The sequence below is a fragment of the Lontra canadensis genome, unplaced genomic scaffold (assembly GCF_010015895.1).
Source record: "Lontra canadensis isolate GAN:19392208 unplaced genomic scaffold, GSC_riverotter_1.0 scaffold43, whole genome shotgun sequence".
In the NCBI taxonomy this organism is placed as follows: domain Eukaryota; kingdom Metazoa; phylum Chordata; class Mammalia; order Carnivora; family Mustelidae; genus Lontra; species Lontra canadensis.
In genome coordinates this window covers 3607498-3633053 of record NW_022631037.1, presented here as the reverse complement: position 1 = coordinate 3633053, position 25556 = coordinate 3607498, and the positions used below count along the sequence as shown (strand labels likewise).

Below are 25556 nucleotides of genomic sequence, written 5' to 3'. Positions count from 1 at the left end.
GGACCAAGATCCAGCAGCCACCTGAGGGTCTCCAGTTGAAGAAACACAGTGGAATGTGTGTAGGTGGGCAAGGGAGGGTCATGGCCTAAGGTAGAGGAAGAACAGTAAAAAGAAGGAAAAAAAGGGCGAGGGAAGAGTAATAATAAATATGGTCAACAGGCAAAGAATACTGAGAAGCCTCAGACTTTCTTTCAAGATACTTGCTGTGCCAGGTCTAGAGCAAGTCTGCAACCCCCAGATGCCAGGACTACCAGCCTGATGGGGCTGCCCAGACTCAGGACAGCAGACCTTCCAACAAGACCCGACGAAGCACACTAGAAAGGCTGCAACTTTGGAAGGCTGAAAGATGGGTATCAGGGAGCTGGAGGGCCTCTGTTGCTCCAGGAAAGTGCTTACAGAGTTAGGTGAGTTCTTCCTGTGCCCAGGTAAAAAGGAGGAGGCAAGGCATCTGTCATGGGTTTAAGAACTTTCCTAGGGGTTCATGTTTATTGGCATCTGACCCAGAGTCCTACTCATGGGTAAGGGCAAAAAACACGTCTCCTACCCCCCACTCAAGCCAGCCTCTGTTAATCCACCAGCTCAAACCACCCCACCCCCACCAGCAGTCCAAAGGTAAAATGGCTCAGGGACACGCCATGTTCTCTCAACGGTCTGCTGAGTCTCAAGAGTTGGAGGGGGAAAGTCTCTGAAGTTCTGTCCATTTAGTTCCATAACAAAAAATAAGCAGATGCAGGAGGCGGGGAGCAAAGATGCTGGCAGCCACGTATCTTGCTAGGTCTTTATAGCTGTGTCTCTGGATTTGTAGGCCACTCCTCGACTTTTCAGCTCTCGCACGATTCCTGCAGCAGGAAAAGAAACAGCTCTGTGAGGGAGGAATATTCCAGAGGATAAGAAAAGTCTCTCTACTACCACTTTGGTGGAGGGCAGGAAAGGGAGAAAGGAAGGAAGGTGTTCCTAAGCAAAATGGAGTTCCTTCCTACACAGCTCATCAACAGTCCTGCTTGGTTGGCTTGTTACCACTGAAGATCCAGGCACGTGTTTGGCAATGACTTGGTAAGAATGAGAAGGAAAAGGGTACACACTGTAGTCACTAAAACCAAGGGTTCTGGGGTCAAAATGCCTGGGTTCACATTCTAGCTCACTACTAGCAGGATGACCTTGGGCAAGTTATTTAACCTCTCTGTGCCTCAGTTGCCTCCAGAGTCATGAGGACTAGCGTGTAGTCACAGAAAGGACCTCCACAGAGCGTGGCGGAGCAAGTGAACACTGGCTGCTATTATTATTACCTTGGGGAAGGCGACCAGTGACCGACACTGCATACACACCTGGCTTAAAGTTACCTACGAGAGAAGAAGAAAGATGACAGTGAGAGTGAGTTAAGTCTAAAGACCAAATGGAGGTTTAAGCTAAAAATGAAAGGAATGCTGCAACTCCAAGAGAAGAGCAATCACTTCTTTTGGCTCTGATGTTAAGTGACAGGGGATAGGACACTTTCTTCCTGTTTCCTACAACACCAACTGTTTCATTCTGTGGCTACTTACCCCTGATTTAAGGCTCCCCCACCAGACCAGCGGGCAGCAACAACAAGTAGGCCAGGATAAGGAGAAAGGGAGATACTTACTGACTCGCTGCCACTTCGAGACCCAACTGTCCTCTGGACTCATCATTGCAATGATTCTGGGAAAGGAAAACAAACAGTCAGCCTGAGCCTCTCCTACTAGAAAAGAGAGAGATGGAGGAAAATGTCCACTTCACTCTGCTTCCAGCCAGCAACAATTCTGGGAGAGGAAACAAAGGAAAAAGCCAAGTATTGGCTTGGGAAAGAAAGCAGGGAAAATGGACTACTAATGCTGGGGACACTGACAAAGGTTCTTGGCCTGCCAAGCACAGGTTAGTTGCCATTCCCAAAGGATTAGCTCATCAGGCTCAAAAGCATCCTTAGCCTGGATTCTCTGGGAAACAGGACAGCTTTAAAAGTAGAAAGCCAGGGGCTTTCTCAGTGGGTTAAAGCCTCTGCCTTCGGCTCAAGTCATGATCCCAGGGTCCTGGGATCAAGCCCCGTATTAGGCTCTCTGCTCATCAGGGAGCCTGCTTCCCCACCTCTCTCTGCCTGCCCCTCTGCCTACTTGTGATCTCTGTCAAATAAATAAATGGAATCTTTAAAACAACAACAACAACAACAACAACAACAACAAAGTAGGAAGCCAGTTACAATTACAAGCAACACCACCACTAGGGGGCTGGGCCCTAGTGCAAAGGGGGAGGGTGAAGGACAAACATGCTTATGGGGTTACAAAAATAAGTTAGACTTGGCCAAGGTCTGCTCTGATGAGTTGTACAGCCTAAGACACATTTGGAGACCTCTCATAGAATTATGTGGACTGAAACTCAAATACTGAGTTAATACACGACAAACACCTAGCACAGAGTAGGTGCTAAATAAGCATTAGCTCTCCTTATCTTACTCGTTCTCCCCAGAATAGCTCTGATCCACAGGCAACAGAAAGGCCATTTAATAAGGGCTAGTAGGCTGCCACTTGAGCTTGACAAGTAAACACCAGGTACTTTCAGAAGCTACCTTATGTCATTTCTGTCATTCATTCAATCAAATGCTTGCGGACTGCCTATTGTGACAGGTCTGTTATAGATACTGACATTTATCAACTGCCTTCTCAGTAACCATTCCCTCGGGGCGCCTGGGTGGGTGTCATTAAGCATGTGCCTTTGGCTTGGGTCATGGTCCCAGGCTCCTGGGATCAAGCCCTGTATCAGGCTCTCTGTTCACCGGGAAGCCTGCTTCTCCCTCTCCCATTCCCCCTGCTTGTGTTCCCTCTCTTGCTGTTTCTCTCTCTCTGTGTCAAATAAATAAATAAGATCTTTAAAAAAAATAACCATTCCCTCTTCTTCTTGGCACCAATCTTGCATTCTTATTTGGGGAGCCTTCCTCCCCCCAACCATATCCTACATTCTCAGCCACCTGCTGGGAGTGGAACGGACGCCACTTTCTGGGGTGGTTAAGTAGAGTAACACCTGCCCTGGCCTGGCAGACTGACCAGAGGTAGCCACAGGCCGTTGTCTGGACCAACAGTATGTTCTCTTCTATTCTTCACCAGCAATCTTTCTAGCCTTACAGTGCCTGTCACCCAACCTTATGATTTAACTTCAACAGAATCCCCACCATTCTCCAAACATAGCTTAATTTTCCCACCCCATGATTTTACTCAAGTCATTCCCTTGTTTAGAATGCTTTTTCTAAAATGCTCTCTCACCTCAATGTCCTCAAAAATCCTGTACTTCTTTATGTCAGAGCCTGATTCACATAGTATCTCCTCGGCTTCTGAGTTCATGTGGCCCTCCTCTGAGCTCCTTTAGCCTTTGATATACACACTCTCCAAAATCTAACACGCACCAGAATACACAAAAATAACTCTTACAACTCAACAATAAAAAGTCAAATAACCTGCTTGCAAAGTGGGCAAAGGATTTGAGCAGACTTTTTTCTAAGATCTACAAAAGGCCAGTAAGCACATAAAAAGATGCTTAACATCACTAATCATTAGGGAAAAGCAATCAAAACCAAGACAATGTCACTTCACGTCCAAGAAGGTAGCCACTACCAAAACCAAAACCAAACATAAAACAAAAAAACAAAACAAAGCAAAAAAAAACAAGCGTTGGCAAGGGTGTAAAGAAACTGGAACCCCTGCACACTGCTGGTGGGAACAGAAAATGGTGCTGCCGCTATGAAACCAGTATTATGGCAGTTCCCCTAAATATTAAACAGAGCAACTCAGCAATTCCGCTTCTGGATATATACCCTAAAGAAATGAAAGCAGGAATTTGATCAGATATTTGTAAACCTGTGTTCACAGCAGCATTGTTCATGACAGAGAAAAGATAGAAGCAACCCAAGAGTCTACCAACAGATGAGTGGATAAAATGTATTCAGCTTAAAAGGAAAATCCAGACGCATGCGACAATATGGATAAACCTTGAAGACATGGTGGTAAATGAAATGAGCCAGGCACAAGAACACAAATATTGTTATGATTCCACTTATATGAAGCACTCATAGTACACTTCAAATTCATACAGCAAGAGGGGTGCCTGGGTGGCTCAGTTGGTTAAGCATCTGCCTTTGGCTCAGGTCATGATCCTGGGGGTCCTGGGATTGAGCTCCATGTTGGGCTCCCTGCTCAGCTTCTCCCTCTCCCTCTGCCACTCCCCCTGCTTGTCCTCTCTCAAATAAATAAAACCTTAAAACAAAACAAAAACCCAAGAAATTCATACAGAAAGAAAGTAGAATGATAGTTGCCAGGGACTGTGGGAAGGACTCAATCTCACTACCCTGAGATCAAGAATTGGACACTTAACTGGCTAAGCCACTCAGATACCCTTGTGTGTAAATCCTTAATTGGCCTAGAAGCCAAAAGACAGTTATCTCCTTATCCCCCCAAAGAATATTATTCTCTGGCTCCTACCTTGGGGAAAAAAAAAAACCCGAGACCTGGTCACTTATGTTACTCTCATTTCCCCTTCTCCCCATTGGACAATCTCACCAAGGGACATACCTAACAGCAACAGCTTTCAGGTAATAATTTACCACTACTGTACCTTACACCTTACCTTACCTTACCTTACCTTCATTTTCAGAAAGGATCTTCATGTATTTTTTTTTTTAAAGATTTTATTTATTTATTTGACAGACAGAGATCACAAGTAGAGAGGCAGGCAGAGAGAGAGAGGGAAGCAGGCTCCCTGATGAGCAGAGAGCCCGATGCGGGACTCGATCCCAGGACCCTGAGATCATGACCTGAGCCAAAGGCAGCGGCTTAACCCACTGAGCCACCCAGGCGCCCCGTGGATCTTCATGTATTTAACAAACATTTCTTAGCCTTTTGCCACCTTCTGGGCCCTGTGCCAAATCAGTGTGTACAAGATAAACACAGTCCCTACCACCAATGAGCTGACAGTCTAATGAAGAACTGTCCAGCAGAAATAAACAAAACCATAAACAAGTCATTTAAAATTTTCTAGTAGCCACGTTTATAAGTAAAGACAAAAGGGTGAAATTAATTTCAATAACATATTCATTTAACCCAGTATACCCAAAGGATTATCATTTGAGTATATAATTAATATTAACAAAGTTAAAATACCTTAAATTCTTTTTCCTTGTTCTAAATCTTGTCAATCTAGTGTATATTTTACAGCTGGAGCATAACTCAGTTTGGACTAGCCACATTTCAAGTGCTCAATGCCGAACATGCTAGTGGCTACTGTACTGGATAGCACAGAACTTTGTGAACATAACTTTGAGAACAACTAGGATCATGATCTCAAAAGTCTGCCTCACATTTACTGGATGGGGTGGGGTGGAGTAGGATGGGAGTAACCAAAAAGTGAATGAAGGAATCTAGAGGAGCTTACCCATCAAAGGAAGAGCTGGTGCAGTCATATACCATCTCCCGGTTACCCTTCATCTGAAGATATGCATCACAATTGTCACAACCATCATATTCAAACTGGTCTATAGTCTGGGAGAGGGAAAGAAAGGGGTAGGGGTGAGCATAAACAAGGCCAAAAGAATGAGTAGCTCTCTCTATACTTCTACTTGGTCAAGTAGAAGGCTCCCTATGCTGGCTCTGCCTCATCAGGCTTTCCACCCACCACTCCTACAGCTCCATTTCTAAAGTTCCGCCCACACCCTCACAGTCCTCCCTCTCTTGTTCCTAACTGCGTTTTACCTATTCCTTTCCCTAGTCTCCTCAGGGACAGGCATCCTCTCTGACTACTCCCTCAGCTGCAGATCCCCACCCTCACCTGACTCTCAGTGGCCTTCGACTTCAACAGAAGTTCACTGAACGTCTGTTAAGAATCACACGTGTGCTAGCTAAGGATTCAAATGCATCTAAAGACTGCCTGTATTCCTGCAGACTTAAACGATGGCCTTCCAGCAGGTTCCCACATCCCCCTGCGCCCCGCCAAACCCAGGGTCCTGGAACTTAATTTTCTCTTCGCTATCCCCCAGCCCCGTTCCACTTTTCCCCCACCTTGATTCCCCCCATCACCCCTACAACCAGCTCCCCGAAGGACACCTTGACCAGCGAACACAGCAAACAAGCCCGCAGATGCCGCAGATCCTTCGGCACCGTCTCAAGGGCCATCCCCTCCGACAAAAGCACAGCAAAGAACTGGGCCACGGATTCCTCAGCCGCAGGAAGTAAACAGCGAATTACCCAGAATGCCTCCCACTTCCGGTGCCCAGGACTTCCGCTTCCTGTGTGGGAAGTCGCAGGTCCCAGCCACCGCCCCCCCACCCCCGCCCGTCCTACGGAGATGGTTTCTCCCGCCTGAAAGGCGGGACCGGCCGGGAGTCACCTGGGCCGGCGCGAGGGCGAGGCCGTGGCGGCCGTTGGGCCTGTGGGCAGGGCCCATGGGGGAGGAGCGGCGCGGTTGGCGCCTGCGCGGGAACGCGCTGCAGCCGGAGCCGGAATCCCGGCGGGGCGGGCCCTTTGATCTCAGTCCCTGGCAGTCGGCCGTTCGTCCCCTTAGGAGGATCCCAGATGCCAGCCGAGATCCTTTTTTGTCTTGCCGTTTTAAAAAAGCGCAGGGCCAGAGAGCCTACTGTCTCCCTCTGGGTTATCTCTGCCAAGAGGGAAAGAAATCAGGGACAGCCCCTTTCTTCCTGAGAGCAGTGTAGGGTTTCCATTTGCCGTCCGCCGGGATTGTGGCGTATGAGCCGATGGCGTATTTATTTTTTAAAAACTCTTTACGTACTTTACTCGTTCCAGCTGATAATTTAGGCTTTGTGCATCTTTTAGCATTTAGACAGTTCCTTTACTTGAGAACATCTGTAGGGGATAGTAGAGTGTCTCCCCCCGCCCCCACCTTCTAGAAAGCTAGATGCTTCTGTGCTCTGTGCTTCAAAACTGGGCAACAGATAATGACGACCCCTATGAAACATTCCTGGAGAAGCAGAAGGGGAAATGTGCTTTGTGAGGCTATGTGGAATTCATAACAACTTAGCAGTAGCTCTGGATCCTCAACAGTAGTCGCAGGAGTAGGGAGAGCACAGTCATTTGTGTTTATCAGAATTGGAGCTCTGGAATATAAATAGGTAGTTTCAGGCCCCGATGTTCTGTCCTCCCAACCAGGCCTCCGAACTGAAACAGAGCTTCTTCAAGGGGGGCTGGGGGGACTGCTGTTTGTGCCCCTGCTATGCTTTGTTCAGATGGGCTCTATGACTGGGGTTAGAATGTTCTCCAGCGTTGGATACTTAACTCCTCCAAACATGCTTTCACTCTTACCTGGGGAGCCCTGCCACTACTCTGTGAAGTAGGCCTATTTTATGGGTGGAAAAGTGAGGCACAGAGTATTTGCTACAGGTTACAAAGTCATTGAAGCATCACAAGAGTGTGAAGTAAAAGGTACAATAATAATACAGATAGCAACTGGACCACAGAATCCAGTCATGCTTTCCTCCCTTTCCTGATCTCACTAAACCATGCTTTTAGGGGCATACAAACCAATGCTTGTTGCCTAGCCCACCACTCTGTCCTATCCCTTCCTAAGTCAGAGCCTAACCTCTGATACCAGAAATAATTTACTTCTGTCAATGTAGAAGATGAAACCGTTACCGTGAGTGACCGTCATGACAGAACAAAACCATGAGACAAGACCGCATTTATGGATAAATATATTAGCAAATAAATACATTTCTCAACATAGTGCCTGATTCAAGCGTCTTTCTGTCTGGTTCAGATATAAATACCCATGTGGGTGCCTAGGTGCTAGTTCCCCACTGACTTTGAGGGAAGAAGTTTCCCAGGTAGGGTCCTGTGTCCACGTAGCTCCCACATTCACATTCCAAATGGGATAATGCCTGAGGAGCCAGCAATAGTCCAGCTGTCCTGGGGTGAATGTCACCCTCAGGGGGCCCCTCAGCCCTTGCCCACTCGGTGCCAGCTACCCGGGCCAGATGTCCTGCATGCACAACCTCTTGCATGTACACCTTCCTGGGTGTCCCTGGTCTGTATGGCTTATCATGGGAAGTGGGGCCTTGGAGCCATCTAAACCCAAATGTCCCACTTTGCTTTTCCTTTGTTTTCCCCTGTTCCTCATCCCTGCTCTGAGAGAAAACTCCGAGAAAAGAATTCATCATTGTCCTTGTTCAGCTGTAATTCTGTCTTTTCTACCTTCATTCCATCCTCCCTCTTCTAGATGAAGTCCAGCAGAAATCCTCTTCTTTCCACCTACTTTGGGACTTTGAGATAGGCAACTTCCAGGAAAGAATTATTCCCTCCCCCACTACCCCCACTCCCAAGCCCCAGAGGAACTGGAGCTGCTAGAGTGACGAGGGAGTTTGAAAGTCGGAGACTTCATCCCAGGTTCTTCAGGGCGCTGTACTGCTTTAAAGACATATCTCCACACCCTGGCTTCCCAGAGCCTCCCCTCTGACTTAATGGAGTGGATATGACAATTAAAGACAAGAAGGGAAGAGCACTCTCCCTTATGCACCAGGGCAGGTACTGCCTGGAGAAGCTGCACAGTCTCCCTTTATAGGGCTCAGGGCTCATCTACGTTCCTGATCTGTTTGCAAAGAAGGAAAATGACACAAGCCGAGGTTGCTGCTGATGCAGCAGCTTTACCAAGGCGTCAAAGCTGGTGTGCAGGACTCACCCAAGAGAGGAGGTAAGAAGGACCCTTGACAGGTGTGCACATGAGGCTTGGGACTAGGAAGACCTGCTGGGCCTGGGGAAAACAGCAGCACCTTTATAACATCTATCCACCCATACCCAGCTTCCTGTTCTCAAAAGACAGCCTTTGGGAGCCGGCCCACATAGGGAGTAGTTGGCTGCCCCACTGGACACAGGCTTGCTGACTGCAGACGCGTTCTGCACTCAATGTCCAGCGCTGGGAGCAGGGAGCACCTGCCACCCACCACCACCACTCCTCTTCCGGAGGTGCCAGGAAGTATGGCCCAAAAGAGGGGTGTTTTCTGAGGTCCTTTCTTCACTCTGTGCCAGGTAGGGCCAAGTCATCCAAGTACGCTCTTGGTTGGAGCTAGGTCTGAGCATCTCACACAGCCTGTTCACACAGCTCCTCAGTCTCCTCCTCCGAGCCTGCATTTAGAGAGAGGAGGGAAAGAGGTCACTGAGGGTCAGGCCAGCTGCTTTCCTGTCCCACCTGCAAGACAGTATGGCTGGGAGAGAACTACAGAGAGGGAGGAGCAGGGAATGTATCCAGAAGGGGCAACTAGATTGAAAGCTGGGAGGGGCCCCAGCTGGGATAAAGGGGAGAGAAAAACAAGAAAGCTCAAGAAAGAGAAACATACATAGCAACCAGTGTGTTATAATTACTTACTATTTGCTCATTAACCCAGTAAATACTTATTAAGCACTTGTGAATCTGGTCTGTTACCATATGCCAAATAGAAGAATAAGCGGGGACCTGACAATCTTGTAGGAGAGAGGGTGTGCATGCAAAGGGAAATTATGCAGTGGGACAGGATGGATCATAAGACCTTTCCTGGAAAGGGGACAGATCATGTTCAAGTGGAGCAATCAGAAAGGGCTTCCTGAAAGTGCAGATAAATGAGCTAGTCGGGCAGAAATGGGTAAGAACTGGATTTCTGGGAAGAGGAAGGCAGCAGAATATTCTGGGTTACAGGGACTGCGAGAAGTGTTTACTAGGTTTGGCAAGGGAAGGGGAAGACTGAAAAATAAAGTGAGGAAGGAGGACAGGGGCTAGTCGGTGCTAGAGCCTTGAAGGCCAAACAGGCTCTGTTTTTGTTTACTGTGGACAAAACAACATGTAGAAATTTCTGTACAGTTTGTTTAGAGACGATGAGCCTGGCAGCAGCAGGTGAGCAGGGCCCAGCCTTCATGGCCCTGTAAGAGGGGAAGGAAGAGCTAGGAGGCTCCTGCCTTGGTCTTTAGGCTGCATCGAAGACATGGGCAGGGACCATGTATCCTTCTTCTTCTTCTTTTGTTTTTTTTTTTTTTAATATTTTATTTATTTATTTGACACACACAGAGAGAGATCACAAGTAGGCAGAGAGGCAGGCAGAGAGAGAGAGGGAAGCAGGATCCCTGCTGAGCAGACATCCCTATGCGGGACTTGATCCCAGGACCCTGAGATCATGACCTGAGCCGAAGGCAGAGGCTTAACCCACTGAGCCACCCAGGTGCCCCCATGTCTCCTTCTTCTGAAGGAGAAGGTAAAAAAGCTCTCAGGGACAGAGTTAACAGAACCTGGTGCTGACTGGATTTGAGGAGCAGGGAAGAGGGAGGTGTCCAAACCAGTTCTATGTATAGGAGAGAGGGGAGGTGCTGGTCTGGCTCCAGTAGCCGCGAGAGAGCCCACGTGACAGGTTCCAAATGGATCATCAAACACATGACCAAAGCTTGCTTTACATGGCTCCAAGGAAGCCATGGTCTTCTCTACTGTCACTGTGTACGTGCCTTTGACCGCATAGACCAATCTCCCGGTTGACAAATTCCATGTCCTCAGCGCCTAGCCTGGAACCTAGCCCATAGCAAGCATCGAACGCAGGAAGAAAAAAGGAGGGAAGGGTGCCTGGGTGGCTCAGTGGGTTAAAGCCTCTGCCTTCGGTTCGGGTCATGATCCCAGGGTCCTGGGATCGAGCCCCGCGTTGGGCTCTCTGCTTGGCAGGGAGCCTGCTTCCCTCTCTCTCTCTCTGCTTGCCTCTTTGCCTACAAATGATCTCTGTCTGTCAAATAAATAAATAAAAATCTTTTAAAAAAAAAAGAAAAGAAAAGAAAAAAGGAGGGAAGAAATGAATGAATGAATGAATGAATGATAAAAGCTCTAGGTCTTGACTGTAGGGTTCCTAGACTGAGAGGTCTTATATTACAGGACCTTTGGGTTCCCTTTTGGGGTGCCTAGGGAGAGCTGTAGGCAAAGAGCTGTGTCATCCAAACCATGGGAGAAGATGGGGGAAAAGGAGGGAGGCTGCTCTGGAGAAGGAAGAGGATTTGAGCAAATAAACACCACATTAAAATGGAGGATTTACATTATCCATATTGGTTGTAATACAATTATCAGGGATGCACTGAGGCCCCAGGAGAATAAGGTTGGTCTTATTAACAAGGGTGCTCAGAAGGGAAGCCTTAGTTGTTCTTTTACCTCAGGGGGAGAGGAGAAAACCTAAGGACCCCCAGGGTTGCTGGGAACCACCCATGATTTTTTTTCTTTTCTTCACCCCCCCACCGCCTTTTTAAAAATAATTTCCATAGCTCTTCTCATATGGCTTAGTGTTACAGATATCTGCAATTATTTCCCCTCAGTCCTCACATTGGCTGGGATTACAACTATCAGTAAGTACTTCTCCATGCTGTCCCTGAAGAGCAAGGAACACTTCTTGGCCTTCTTTGTTATCTAAAGCTTATAACTGGGGACGCCTGGGTGGCTCGGTCAGTGAAGCCCCTGACTCTTGGCTTCTGCTTGGCTCATGGATCTTGGGATGATGGGATCAAGCCCCATGTGAGACTCCACGCTCAGCAGGGAGTCTGCTTAAACATTCTCTCCCTCTGCCCCTCCCCACTCCCCTTCTCAAATAAATAAATCTTTAAAGCTGATAATTGAACTGTGGGCACAGCTTGACTAATTATTACAATATTGAAACACTTACATTTGAGCTGCTGCCTCAAACCACAGCAAGTGCTATCTGATGTTTCCTCCACACTGGCGCTTCCCCCGAGACCGCCCTCTGCTCTGGCAACCAAAGGACCAACACCTGGCAGAGTCAGAGTACCTAGGCCAGCATCCTGCACTATGCCTGCTGTTCAGGATTTTGAATGTTACCCCACTGCACCCTTCTCAGCTGCTGTCAACCCCCTCGTTGGCTGACTTCCCCCATCCTGCAGAAACCTCCGGTATCCACTCCTCACCACACCCTCTTCCCCTGAAAACTCACCAGGCTGGGCTGGCGGCAGCTGGCAGTGAGGGTAAGGGCATGGCCTGCCCTCTGGGGTGCCAGAACTCCATTCAGAAGGCCCCTCTCCAGGTGGGTGTGGTCCTAGGGACTGGCGTGGAGTCAGACACAACCACACTGGCTGTGAACTTGAGTAACAAGGGCCTGGGCTTTCTGGCAGCAGCCTCCTGTCCAGGCCTGGAGGCCCAAAGATCAACGGGTGGGTCTCCGGGGACCAAGGGTACGCCAAGCTGGTACCGTAATGGGGGAAATTCTGGCAAGCTGGGTGAGCCATTAAGTCCTGGGGCTGAGAGGCAGGGGTGGGCTCTGAGAGGCCCCCCCGCCTTTTCCTCTGTGGGTGTCGAACAGGGAGGCTGGATTTCTGCAAATGGAAGAGGCTGCTGGGACTGGGGCTGGCGGCATCAGCTGAGCCCGGGGCTGCCTCCGGGAGGGTCCTGGGCCGTTGTGGGCTGGGGAGCTGCCCTGAAGGGGCAGTTAGGTTGGATCTGGCAGCCTGCTGATCAGGGGAAGGTGGCTCTGGCTGGGGCTGTGTCTGAGCAATGGCAGGCCTGGCCTGGGGGACCCCAGTTTCTGGGCCAGGCTTCCGGCCATGCCATTGGAAGCGCTTTTTGTAGTGGTGGTGCCGGTGGCGGTGGTAGTGGATGTGGCTGGAAACCTGGCTTTCCCCTGTGGGCACCACGGAGTCCAAAGACCGGGGCCGGGAGGTCACGCAGGGCCGTGTCTCCTCTCCCCGGGGCTCCCCTTCCGGGCTGCAGTACACCAAGGGGTCAAAGTCACTGCTCAGGGAGCTGCGGAAGGTAGAGCTGCTGCCGTGAATGCCCTGCAGACTGACGTCTGTGCAGTTGACCACTGAGTCACTAGAGGAGCCATGGCAGGGCCCCGAGCTAGAGTCACTGGCGGGCCCGTCGGCCATGTAGCCACTGCGCTCGGTGCGGTAACTCTCTCCAGAGCCACTGCTGTCGTGAGGCCTGGCCCGACGTGCGGGTGCTGGGCACACCGAGGGGTGCTGCGACGTGCGTCGGAGCGGGCTCAGCCCCCAGCCCTGCGCGTAGGGGTGCTGGGCCACTGCCAGGCGCTGCTGCTCTCCCGGAACCCTGGGGTGTGCGGCTCTGGGGATGCGGTGGTGCCGGGGCGCTGCGCCTGGCTCCTGGGAGGTTAGGAAGGGGCCCGGTCGTGGGGGCCGAGCCATTGCACCCCGGGAAGGGCCCAGCACGTAGGCAGCAGGCAGGTGGTAGTGCGCATGGCCAGGATGCTGGCGAATGAGGTGCAGTCTCCGGCCTGGTTCCTGGTAAGAGCGAGAAGGTCCCAGGGACTGAGAAAACGAATCTCCCTCTGGAAGAAAGAACCAAGAGCACGGGTGTTTGACTCCATGAATTGTTGGAGGGTGGCTGCAGCGGCCCCATTCAAGCCCACGTAGCTGCATGTTCAGTCAGAGTTGGGGGACCAAGGACATTCCTAATCTGCCTGTGCCCTGGGACGCCCTGGCTCCTTCCAGCTAGTCTCTCTCCCTGGGGGTTCCACTCTGTATGTCCATCCCCACTCCTCCCACCAAACCATTTGGGGCTCTTTCACTCAGGGCCACCACTGGCCTGTAGCATACCTTTGGGTAAATTAGAAAAAGGCTCTCTTTCCTCAAGATACTTCACTTTCATCTTTCAGGAAATTTCCATACTATCCTGGTTTTGTTAGAATAAGATACTTTATTGCCAGAAACTCAGAATTATAAATACACAAACCACCCAGATTTGGAATCAACAAAGTTGTTATAAAAATACGATTTTTAGGGACGCCTGGGTGGCTCAATCAGTTAAGCCACTGCCTTCGGCTCAGGTCATGATCCCAGGGTCCTGGAATTGAGCTCCACATCAGGCTCCTTGCTCAGCAGGGAGCCTGCTTCTCTCTCTGCCTCTGCCTGCTGCTCTGCCTGCTTGTGCACTCGCATTCTCTCTCTCTCTCTGACAAATAAATAAATAAATAAATAAAATCTTTAAAAAAAAAAGATTTTTAAAGTAACAAAGAAGTCTACAATGTGAACTGTGGTTTGTCCCCCTTCGTAGGAAGTACCCTTGAGCAGTGCACAGCCTGAAGAACTGTTAAGGGAGAGCAGCATTCCCCTCAGCTTCAAGGCAACACGCTCCGTTGGAGGGCAGCCTCATCCCAGACCCACCCCCCCGCCCCAGCACACAGCAGAGTGCACAGCCCACCTCCTACCTACGATGTTGAACATGCAGAGAGGGCAAGTCCGGTGCTGATGGAGCCAGGGGTCCACGCACACACGATGGAACTCATGGAGGCAGGAAATGACCCGTAGCTCCTGTGGAACACAAGGGGGTCCGAACCAAAGTTACCTGTAGCTGCAGCAGTAAAATGGGGCCTCCCCTTCTTGCTGTGACCTTGTAAAATACCACATAGTAGCCTAGAAATGGTAAGGGCTTTGGCGTCAGGTCAACCTGACTCTTGCCACTTGGCTGCATTACTTTGGTCAAGTTCCTTAACAGTTTTCTGCTCTAAAATGAGGATAAAAAGAAAATCTACCCCCACTGGGCATTGTCATGAGGCTGACAGGAGATCATGGCTCTGAAGCACCCACTGCAAAGCCTGGCATGTGGCCACACCGAACAAGGCCTAGCTCTCCGTCCCTGGAAGACCAAGGAAAGAGCCAGAGATCAGGGCTGTCGCCTCCCTCTGCCTCATGCAAGATACACAGGGTACAGATGCAACCAGGGAAGCAGCCTTCAGTGCCCTGCCCAGCCTCCTGTGCAAGCGTCCCTCCCCGGCCCAGTCACGTCACAAAGGGCAAGCTCGAGGCCCGCCTTACCTGGCCCTCAGAGAACTCCTCCAGGCAGATGGCACACACGGGGGCTGAGCTACAGCTGCTGCTCGAGTCTGGCCACTCAGCCCGAGCCCTCCCGCAGCTGGCCCGGTACCTCCTGGTGGCCAGCTGGCTGATGGCCCAGGCGGTTCGCTGTTGAAGGGGATCCTGGGAAGAGGGCTGGGGCTCAGACTAGGGCAAGGGCTCCTTGCCCAAGGGTTCCTTGTCCCTCACCCCAGGACTGTACTGGGTTCCCAGTCACCCAGTGAGACCACACAGCCCACTGACTATTCCTAGGTGTCTGTCCCCTTCAAGCTCATACCCGGCTCTGCCAAGCCTTCCTACCCCACCCCCATTCATACCACCAAGCCTTCCTTTCCTTGATGGGCTGGAAGAGAAGTTTTTCATCCCGCTGCCTGCCTGGTATCTTAACTTGGATATCTAATAGGCCCATCAAATGGCATTCCTAATCCCATTAACCCCCCAACCACACACCCATCCTTCCCCACTTTAAAACTTAAATCAGGGGCGCCTGAGTGGCTCAGTGGGTTAAGCTGCTGCCTTTGGCTCAGGTCATGATCTCAGGATCCTGGGATCGAGTCCCGCATCGGGCTCTCTGCTCAGCAGGGAGCCGGCTTCCCTCCCTCTCTCTCTGCCTGCTTCTCTGTCTACTTGTGACCTCTCTCTGTCAAATAAATAAATAAAATCTTTAAAAAAAAAAAACAAAACTTAATTCAGATCATGGTACTGGTTCTGCTCAAAATCTTCTCGTATCTCCCACTTCACCCAGAGTGAAAAACACTGTCCTGTCAATGGCTTCCGCAGTCCAGCAAACCCCTGTCCTCACCTCTCACTCACTCTACTCCAGCCTCCTGGCTGCCTGGCTGTTCCTCAGACATACTGGGCACACTTCTGCCTCAAGGCCTTTGCCTGTACTGGGCTCTCTGTCCCATCACGCTCTCCCCAAATACCTCCACAGATGACCTCCTCACCCACTTAGGGTCTTTCCTGTAAATGCCATCCCCCCAGTGAAACTTTCTCTGGCTTCGCTTTTTAAAAATTAACCCTTTCCCTTTACATTCCCTCTTCCCTCTTCTATTTTATTTTTCTCTCTGGCACATACCACCATCCAAATATACCACATAGTTTGTTTATTTTGCTTATTGTCTAAGCTTCCCATTAGAATGAAAGCTCCCTGAGGGAAGGGATCTTCTGTCTTTTTGTTCACCCTGCTCTTGCCAACACCTGGCCCCTCCAGGAGCTCTTTTTGCTGAATAAATAAATGAATGGGCAAACCTCCATGGAGGGGCTCTACAAGTCAGAGACCAGGGTATTTAGATGTAAATGATTTCAAGAGCCTAAGGGCACCTTCTTTCCTCCCCTTTTCCCTTCCCACTCCTTTATCCTCCCCCACACAGGAACATGCCCACCCCCCCGCCCCCCCAGTGCCCCCCAACCCAGCTCACCGGCCCGCTGTGGCGGGGGCGGCACCGGAGGCGAAGCACGGAAGCCAGGATGACCACAAAGATGGTGCCCACCACTGTCAGGAGGATCCACACGTCATAATCTGGCTGGGGAAGTGAGCAGAGATTGAGAGAGTCATACTTCTGGAAGGAGGTGGGCCAATCTGGGAGAAGCTCACGTGCCTGGGAGGCAGAGAGCCAGAGGTCCCCTTGAGTCTTCTAGCAGTGGGGAGGAGGTAGGGAGGAACCTGCAGGGGGTGCCAAGTGGTCCCTCTCTGCCCACGGGCATGCATAGGAGAGGGTTCTCCAGATGTTCCTTGGGAGAGGTACTCTCTGAAGACCCATCTGCTTGGGAGAAAGAGGAAAGGGACCCCCCTGAAGAGTGGCAGCCTCCCAGTGACCCCCTGGGTGAGATTTCCAGCTGGTGGAGAGACACCAGCCAGGGATCAGGGGCTGGGGGCCAGGGTGTCAGTCTGGCTCTGCTACTCTGTGCAGGGAAACCATGGAGCTGAAAACAACTTTAGAACTCAGGGGCCTAATCTTCTCATTCTGCAGATGAAGCCCAGAGGGGGAAGAAACGTGTCCAGAAGCACACAGCTGGTATGTGAAGATGAATGGTTAGGGTTTCAGAATTCTCTTTGGCTCCAGGAGTGCAAGGGCTTTTGACAGGAGTTGCCACAGGAAGAAATGGAGGTGAGAATGGGTGCCAGGGCAGGGGCTGGAGATCTGGCGTGCTTACCCAGGTTGGGGGCTCCTTCAGCTCAATCCTAACATGGGCCTTTCGGTTTTTGTACACAAACTCCATCAGCTTCTCGGCGTCCTTACCCCAGATCAACACCACTGGCCACGTCAGCCCCAGGGGCTGCTGCAACTGCAGGAGGAAGAGTACCCACAAGGGCTGCTGCGTCCTCACTTGTCTTTCCCCAGGTGACTTGATCTCCCTCCATCCAGCCCCCTCAAACACCCCAGTGTCCCTGGGTACCTGCTCAGCAGCAGCTCGATCCTCCGTGATATCAAAAAGGACAGCGCTGGCTCCTCGCTCCCCCGCCATCCGGGCCTGCAGAGACACACAACAGTGGTCCCCCTGCGGTCAAAGCAGGACACAGCCCACCCAGGCCCTGGCCTCCCCCCTCCCACGTCTATCCCTTCCTCGGGCATCGCACACACCATACCTCTGCACACTCCTGTATGACACTTGCAAGGCGGCAGTGGGACTAGGATCCCTGTCCTGCAAGGAGCGCACCCAGCTCCCACTGCCTTCGAGGACAACGTTCAGTCCTAACTTTTGTAATCAAATAAACCCTTAACAAGAATTTAGTTGTGCCAGGTAGTAGACTAGGCTCTGGAGCTAAGGACAAATAAGACATCTCCCTGCTCTCAGAGTACCCCAAGTCTGCCTTCACTAAGAGCTGGGATAACAGAAAGCAGGGAATGACCAGCACCCCCAGGGAGTGGGGAAGGGTGACCAGTCCCCAGTACAGAGAGGGAGAAGGGGAGAAAAGACAGCTCCTTTTAGAGCTGGGCTTTCCACAGTCCCACCCTGCCTGCCAAGAGGAGCCTGTGGGCATCCCCCAAAGGCCTGGGACCCTGCTGCCACCCAAGGTCTCTGTGGCAGAGCCCTGGGCTCAGCCCATCTCTTGGTGTCTCTCTCCCAGCCACACTCTAGTTTGCTGACACGTTTCCTGGCTCCAGTTCAAGGACTTAAAGGGGTCCCCATCCAGTGTTTTGTCCCTGAGGTGGCACTGGAGATTTGGTGGGGAGGGACCCAAAGGGCTGTTCTCACAAGGGCACAACTGTGTGTGCAGGCTTGGGGCAGCAGAATCTAGCCAGGCAGCCAGGCAGAACAGAGTAGAGCCAAAAAGAGTAAAAAGGCAAAAATCTAGCAGCTCTGGGTGTTGGGTAAGAGAAGAGAGATAAGGGCAAGGGGTGGGTGGAGACACAAGGGCAAAGGAGCAGGACAGATACTGCCGTGACTTGGCGTCGGGCAGCCCTGCCCAGCATCGCCACTCACCAGCTTTCCTCCCCAAAGCCAAGGCTCATCTTGGAAGGGTATCAGGCTGGGACCTTGTGCCCCCAGGGGCCTGCTGAGTCTCTGGGGCTGAGCTGCAGGCACAGAAGGAGTTAATCCCTCTGCCAGCCCCAGTGGCAGGCGGAGGAGCCAGTGCTGGGGCTCACTCACACGCTCAGGCCTTTGATCTCGGCTTTCTTTCCCTGGGGAGAGCCTGTCCAGGCAGGTCTCCTGCCTGGCAGGCCTGGGAGCAGGGAGTGGGGAGTGGCTCCTCGCCCCTGCTCCTCACTCCTCGCCCCTGCTCCTCATGCCCCAGGAGGCAGCAGGGACCTGGGCCCCTCAGAACTGGCAGCTTACAAGCAGGGAAGCCCTGGAAAGTGGTGGAGACACTCAAGTGGGGGCCCATAATGGGTCATGAGGGTAACTTTCCCCCTTCCTCCCTCCCTCCCTCCCCCCAAGCTGCTAAGTCCCGGGACTGGACTAGCAGCATCCTGGCCCAGCCCAGGCTCAGGCTCCACAGTCTAACCAACTGGAAATTTACAGGACTCCGGAATGATACTGCGGAAGAAATTGAGAGGTCTGAGCCTTCCTTGTCCTCCTGCTCACTTACACCCAGGAAGTCCAGCCCAACTAGAGGACCCCAGGCAAAGGGAAGCTCTCCACTCTTCAGAAATGCCCAAGCCATGGTCCCGGAGCAGCCCCAGAGGACAAGAGGAACTTCCACTGCTAATGTCACAGTCCAGGCCTTGGCCAAGGCATTGGTGGGGAGTCACCCCAGTAGTGAAACAGTTGAGACTCCTGGATCCCCATACTGCCAAGGCCTCACGTTTCTCATGCCCTGACTGAGACCCTATACCCAGCCCAGGCTGGGAAGAGCATGAGGGAAGGGCACAGCCTTCTTTCTCCAGAGAATTTCTTACTTTCCCCACTGTCCCCCTCTTTGAAGGATTGGGGTAGGAAAAGTGGAAAGTAATTACCCTGATGTTCAAACACCCCAGCCCATTATAGCCCATAATTACGAAGCTGTAAAAGAGATCAAAGAGAGCGTACTGGCCAACAGGGGAAACAAACAGGACTTTCAGGCAGTGGGTACCTGTGTCCAGAGTTCTAGGAATCAAAAAGCAAGGCTTGGGGCCAGATGGCAGCCAACTCTGGGGCTGTCCATGCTTCCCTCCAGAACACCTGCACCCCAAAAGTGGGAGAGAGAGAACGAAAGGAGTACTTCTTGGGAGACTGGAATCCGGAAGGTAGAGAGGGTGGGTAGGCCCTCTGCATGGAAAGATGGGGCTCCACAAAAACAACACAGGGATCTCTTTGGGAGCTGCGAAGAGTCAACCAGCCCCCTTGCTGGCTGCCCATGGCCTCTAGCCCCTGTAACCAGGACACTGCAGGAATTGCACACAACCCTCTACGCCTCTCTGGGCTGTAGGTTTCCTCTCCAGACACAAAGGCAAGTCTCTGTCATCTCCTCCTCATCAAAGACTGACTGAGTACCTACTGTGCCCAGGGCACCAAGCCAGGGAAGGCCAGGCCTTCTAGAACAACTCATTTTCTAGTTGTAGAGACAAGGCATATACATAATACAATGCTGATAACGTTCTAGAGTACAAATGAATGAAATAAACTGGTAGTGCCCAGATAAAGCCCTTCCCTCCACCACCCCACCCCCACCGACACACACACACACACACACACACACACACACACACAATCTGACACAATACACAGTAAAAGTGAGCTGAGTTTGAGGATGGGGGTGGAGTTAGGAAAGAGCCTTGGTTTCCCCCTCCCCACAAAGCATCTCTGTGAAAACTGGTGTGTAAAGCACAGACAGAGACCCTGGCAGCATGCCAGAAGCAAGGGATTTCTGCCCCTAATGGGCTACCTGGGCTGGGCCAGTCAGGAAAGATTCAGTAGAAGAGGTGGAATTCATCTGGGCTTGAAAGCAAGGGTAGGAGGAAATAGAAAGGATATAACCTTTATTGAGACCCACTCTGCCCAGATTGCTCAGGTTTGAGTCTGGAATTTCCTACTGACTGTTATCTGTGAGACTTTGAGCATGTCACTTAACTGCTGTATGCCTCAGTTTTCCTTTCTGTAAACTGGGGATAATAATAGGACCTACTTCACAGGGTTGTTTTGCAGACTATATAAATTAATCCACATAAAACCTTACAGTAGAAAAAAAAAAGAACCAAAAACCAAAAACAAAACAAAACAGAAAACCTTACAGTAGTACCTCAGACATAGTCAGTGTCCCTGAAGTATTAGTTATTGTCATATCAGCTATCACTACATGCTTTGGGTACATGATTTCATTTATTCCTCACAACTCTACAAGACAGTCATCAGTTTTGATTTGAAGAAACTGAGGCTCAGAGACACCAAACAACTTGCCCAGGATCACAAAGCTGATAAGCAATGGAGGCAGGATTCCCACTCAGGACTTCAGTCTTCCAAGTACCTGGTTACCAGGTCGTGGCCTCTATGGTAGGAGAGGCGGGGCCTTGCTGTCTTCCACCAGGAAAAAGGCCACTGCTCTAGTCCAGGCACGAGGTGACTGGGGCCTGGGTAATCACAAGGATGGCTGTGGAGTTGCTCATAGAGAAACAGAAACCAATTTGGATGACTAGATAGGGGTAGGGGGTGGCAGCGACAGGAACTGAAGAGTCCGGAAAAATTATGGTGAGGGTTTCAGAAAAGATCAAGAGAAGTACCAGTAAAAGAAAAAAACCAATCTTGTTAACTCTGAAAGCATGGGATGATGGTCCCAGTGATGACAATAGTGATAAATGTGATCATTGAGTGGTTCCTATGTGCTTGGCATGGGGCTGAGAGCCTCCATCTGCACTGTCCCATGAAATCTTCACAATTACTTTCTGATGTAAGTTCCATTATTATTTCCTGTCTACGAATGAGGAAACAAGAGGCCCAGAGAGGTGAGCTAAAGTGTCCAGATCACGCTGAGGGGCAGTGGACATGCTGGGCTTCAGGCCCAGGGCTGTCACCTCAAGACCCCCAGCTCTGTCGATAGTGATGACAGCACTAACACTAATCCGTATTCCAGAGCAGAGCCGATGGAAGTCAGCAGTTCTCAAACTTTTATCGCTAAAACCCACCTTTTCCCTATGCCTCCCATGAGCCATATATTTGTTATTTTTTAAATTTTCTTTAAAGGATTTATTTATTTATTTGAGGTAGTGTGAGAGCGAGAGAGAGAAGAAGCAGGGGAAGGGGCAGAGGGAGAGGGAGAAGCAGACTCCCCACTGAGCAGGAAGCCCAATGAGGGGCTCGATCCCAGAACCCCAGGATCATGACCTGAGCTGAAGGCAGATGCTTAATTGATGGAAGGCAGGGGCTTAACCAGGCACCCCCAAGCCATATTTTTTTAAATGTTTTACCAAACTAACTGCATTTGTTATGTATAATTCATCTTCCTATGAGATAACTTATAACCAAAAGCAATAAATAAATATTTTAATTAAGTTTGTGGGACTTATAAATCTTGGAAGTAGCTCAGACACCTCCATTCCTACTTTCACAGACCTCCTCTGGGCCAGGGGGCCCTAGATAGGAGCTGCTTGGCGAGGCCAAAGGATGAGGTGTGAGGGAAGCCTTGGACCTGCCCCGCTGGAAAACACAGGGCTAGAGCACGCCCACAGAGATGAGGGAGAGGAGAAGCCCTGTGTGAAGCAGCTGAGGAGCGAGTACAGGGGAGGAAGGCTAAGCGGCAACTGCCAAAGCTGTGGAAGAAAGGCAGGTCCCAGGGTCGGGCCAAGGCACTTCTAAATCCCTAATGGTTTTTTGTTTCTGTGTTTGTTTTAGCTCAGGCACTATTTGGTACTTGACATATATCATTTTTATCCTCACAATGATCACTGGGGTAGAAAATAAAAGCCCCATTTTATGGCAGAGGAAACAAAGGCACAATAAGGTTAAGTGCCTCAAAGAGCACTCCCCTCATGTTCCTTGCTTCCTAGCCTCTGCGCACGTGCCTCAGTTCTCCTGCAGGAGTGCGATCCTCCCAGGGGGAGAAGGAAGCCTCCCGTGTGGACGGCGTCCTGACGTGGCCCAGTGTTCACAGTATGGGAGATCATACCCGGCTTTAGAAGACAAGTGGAGCTTCTCTGAGGCCTTCTTCCCCCTTCTCTCCTCCCACACGCCTGCATCTCACATGCACTCTCTCTCTCTCTCTCTCTCTCACACACACACACACACTCTCTCTCTCTCTCTCTGCCCTCATGTTCGTACTACCAAACACTAGGTACTCGTCTACCAAATGAATAAATGAATGGCATTTGCCCATATTCTGTCAAGCAAGGGAAATGGAATAGCCAGAAGCAGGGTAGCTTCAATCTAACAAAATTCTGCTGCTGTTAAAGACCCACATAGTCTTTTTCTTCTTCTACTTCTTCTTCTTCTTTTTTTTTTTTTTTTTTAAGATTTACTTATTTTTTGAAGGAGGGGCAGAGGGAGAGAGATAATCCTGAAGCAGATTCCCTACTGAGCGCCGAGCCTAACGAACGGGGGCTCCACGTGGGGCTTGAGCTCAACCACCCCAAGATCATGACCTGAGCTGAAACCAAGAATCGGCCACTTAACCAACCGAGGTACCCAGATGCCCCAAGACCCACACAGTCTTGCACTGAAACCATGCTCTCCCCCTTCCTGGTGTGTCCTGGCCCCCATTTCCCACATCCTCCCCTGGCCCCCTTCTGCACTGGTGTGGCCAGCCTGGCAGACGCTCCACCCACGTGTGGGGCCACGTTTGAATCCTGCCCACATCCCTGTCCCCTCCGTGGGCTCGTGGAAGAACCCAGGCTGCTTCCTTGAGACTCCTGGCTCAGGAAGCAGGCCTCGGGAGGATCAGGAAACCCCCAGGGGGATCTGGGCCCAGGCACAATGAGCAGGCACAGGGGCTGGGACACGCAGCTTCCTCTTTTTACCCCACCAGGGAGCTGGACCCCTTCCTCTAAGCCGACCTTACTCACCCGCATAGAATCTAACTAATCTCTGGCTTAGGTCACCATGAGAATCTTCTCATATGCATTTAGTGTTCCTGGCCAGAATGGGAGGCAACAGCGCAAGGAGATTAAAAGCCCAGGTTTGGGAAGTAGACAAGGCTCAGTTCAAATCACAGCTCCACCCCTTCCTAGCTCTGTAACCCTAGCAAGTTACTTAGTTTTTTCTTGTTCTTTTTTTTTTTTTTAAGTTTCTTTCTTTATTTTTTTAATACTCTCTACACTCAAGGTGGGGCTTGAACTCACAGCCCTGAGATCAAGAGTCGCATGCTCCACTGACTGCACCAGCCAGGTGCCCCAGTTATTTAAGTTTTCTGACCCTCACTTGTCTCATACGTCAAATAGAGAATAAAAATGTCTAGCTTTCCTGACTGTTGTGCAAAGTAAACAAGATGATACATAAAGAATCTGTCCCACCTGGCCCACGGTCAGCGCACAGAGAACGGTAACTAATATTAGAGCAGGCATCACAAATGCACATGTTCACAGGGCCTTTGAGGTAGCAGGCCAGGGAGGAGCGAGGCAAACCCGAGAGCCCGGGACGGTGGAGAGGCGGCAGCTGCCACCAGCTCCAGCCAGCGATGTCCCATGGAAATGTGGAGCCACTGGTTTGCAATCTTGCAGGAAGAATGGGAACTGTTTAGGGATAGGGCAATGAATGGCATCTGCTTCTGCTATTCTTGCATATGCTCGGTTAAAATTTTTGAGAGGTGGAAAAGCCCTTCGACTGGCCCCTCCTTGCTCTGATCCGGGCAGGGAAAGGGGTTTAGGAACTTCCAGGTGATGGGGAGGATATGGGGCAGGCAGCATGCCTTAGATGACAGGTTCTGCTGGTAGAGGGTGGTTGGTGGGGAAAGGATGGAATTTGAATTTCCACCCCTCTCAGACCCATCATGAGTTAGGAAAACTTGAGTGAACTGGGCCCATCTCTCCTAGGCAGCAAGGGGACAGAGAACAAAGGGGCCTCTCACGGCCTAGAGCTGGGTGAAGTTCAGAGCGTGTGTGGGGGCAGGTGTGAACCCACCTTGCTGGCCAGGGACAGGCAGGGGCGGGGGGCCCGCTGGGGACTCTCCAGCTTGACGATGCTGATGAATCCAGGCTCCAGATTGTCGTCATCACTGGCATTGCACAGGTACAGGGGGTGGGACTGCAGAGAGAGGGAGAGAGGGAGAGGTTAGGGAGGCTAGAGGGGAAGTGGTAAGTGGCAGGAGCCAAGCACCTGCCCACTGTTCCAGGCAGGGACAAGGCAGGTCTCCTAGTGGTATGAAAGAGCAGGCCTTCTCATCTGAAGGCCTCAGAGGAAACTAGTAACCATCAGTTGTCATTTCCAGGGTGCCAGGGCGAAGAACACACGGAGGCAGGGAGCAGGTAGGCAGGAGGGTGTCCAAAAGGGGGACCTCCATGAAGAGTCCGCTGCAGAGCCACTCCAACAACCCTCACACTGCCCCAGCCTCTCTAACCTCCTACTTCTTCTACCTGTTCCAAAACCCCAGGCTAAGAGCCCACATCAGCACGTTCAGAACCTTGCCTTCCCTCCATGCTCTCCCAGGGCAGCTGGGTGCCACCAGTGCCTCCTGAGATCCCCTGAAAGCCCCTGGGTGCCCCCTGAGATCCCCAGCTCTCACATGGCTTGGGTCTTCTCACTCGGCACTGCCTCGTTCCTCTCAATAGCTCCCTTTGCCCCTGCCCTGGGCCCATCCTGGGATGAAGCCAGGCACGGGCAGGGAGAGTGAGGCTTGGCTAACAGCCTTGAACATCACACTTTCTAGGGGCTCATCCTGTCCTCAGCAGCAATGCAGTAGAGAGGGGCCAACCCAGCGCCTCTGCTCTGAGGGTATGGCGGGGCCAGTCTGGGACCCTGTGTCCCTAGCCCAGTTGGTGCGGAGCAGTGACTCAGGGGCAAGTGGGCCCAATGTGTGCTGACAGACCAGAGGATCCCCCGAGCAGAGGGACAAGGGTGCCCTTCTGTATACGCGAGGTGACTCAAAGGCCCACGTGAGTCTAAGTTTCCCAGAGTGCTGTGAGATAAAGTATGATCTTGCGTGGAAACTGAGTGTATGTGGCAAGAAAGGGGATTCTGCATGAGGGAGGCATGCCTACTCCCCTGTCCACTGCTGCTGAAGTCTAAAGGACTTCCAGAAAGAAGCATCAGAGGAACCAGACAGCATTTTGAATTTATGAGGCTATCTCTGAAGATGACGATGCCGGTGAGGGACTTACGGGCACAGTCACTTTCTGAGAGCACTGTCATGCTACTTCTTCTCACTGTCACTGCAGTTACCTGAACATAGTG

The 25556-nt window shown here is 51.2% G+C and overlaps 2 protein-coding genes across 4 annotated transcripts in view; both read right to left on the bottom strand.

The window, feature by feature from the left end:
* Positions 1-453: 453 nt before the first annotated feature.
* On the bottom strand, positions 454-6254 carry SUPT4H1 (SPT4 homolog, DSIF elongation factor subunit). 2 transcript variants are annotated; one of them, XM_032871954.1, is made up of 5 exons: positions 6054-6254; positions 5431-5537; positions 1622-1677; positions 1287-1340; positions 454-839 (listed from the first exon to the last, which is right to left on the bottom strand). In XM_032871954.1, exons 1-5 carry the CDS (start codon positions 6165-6167, stop codon positions 772-774), a joined length of 399 nt encoding a protein of 132 aa, XP_032727845.1. In that variant the 5' UTR covers positions 6168-6254; the 3' UTR covers positions 454-771. The 2 variants fall into 2 exon arrangements, with proteins under 2 accessions (XP_032727845.1, XP_032727846.1); XM_032871955.1 differs by having other exon boundaries at positions 6099-6249.
* Positions 6255-8424: 2170 nt separating this feature from the next.
* Positions 8425-25556, bottom strand: part of RNF43 (ring finger protein 43) — a 63912-nt gene continuing 46780 nt past the window's right edge. For both annotated transcript variants that reach the window (XM_032871952.1, XM_032871953.1), the window contains 8 exons: positions 24288-24410; positions 17217-17291; positions 16974-17105; positions 16238-16342; positions 14778-14939; positions 14171-14273; positions 11942-13291; positions 8425-9125 (listed from right to left, as the gene is read on the bottom strand). In XM_032871952.1, coding sequence (XP_032727843.1) covers positions 9082-9125; positions 11942-13291; positions 14171-14273; positions 14778-14939; positions 16238-16342; positions 16974-17105; positions 17217-17291; positions 24288-24410 — 2094 coding nt within the window. In that variant the 3' untranslated portion in view covers positions 8425-9081. The remainder of the gene's footprint in view (positions 9126-11941; positions 13292-14170; positions 14274-14777; positions 14940-16237; positions 16343-16973; positions 17106-17216; positions 17292-24287; positions 24411-25556) is intronic.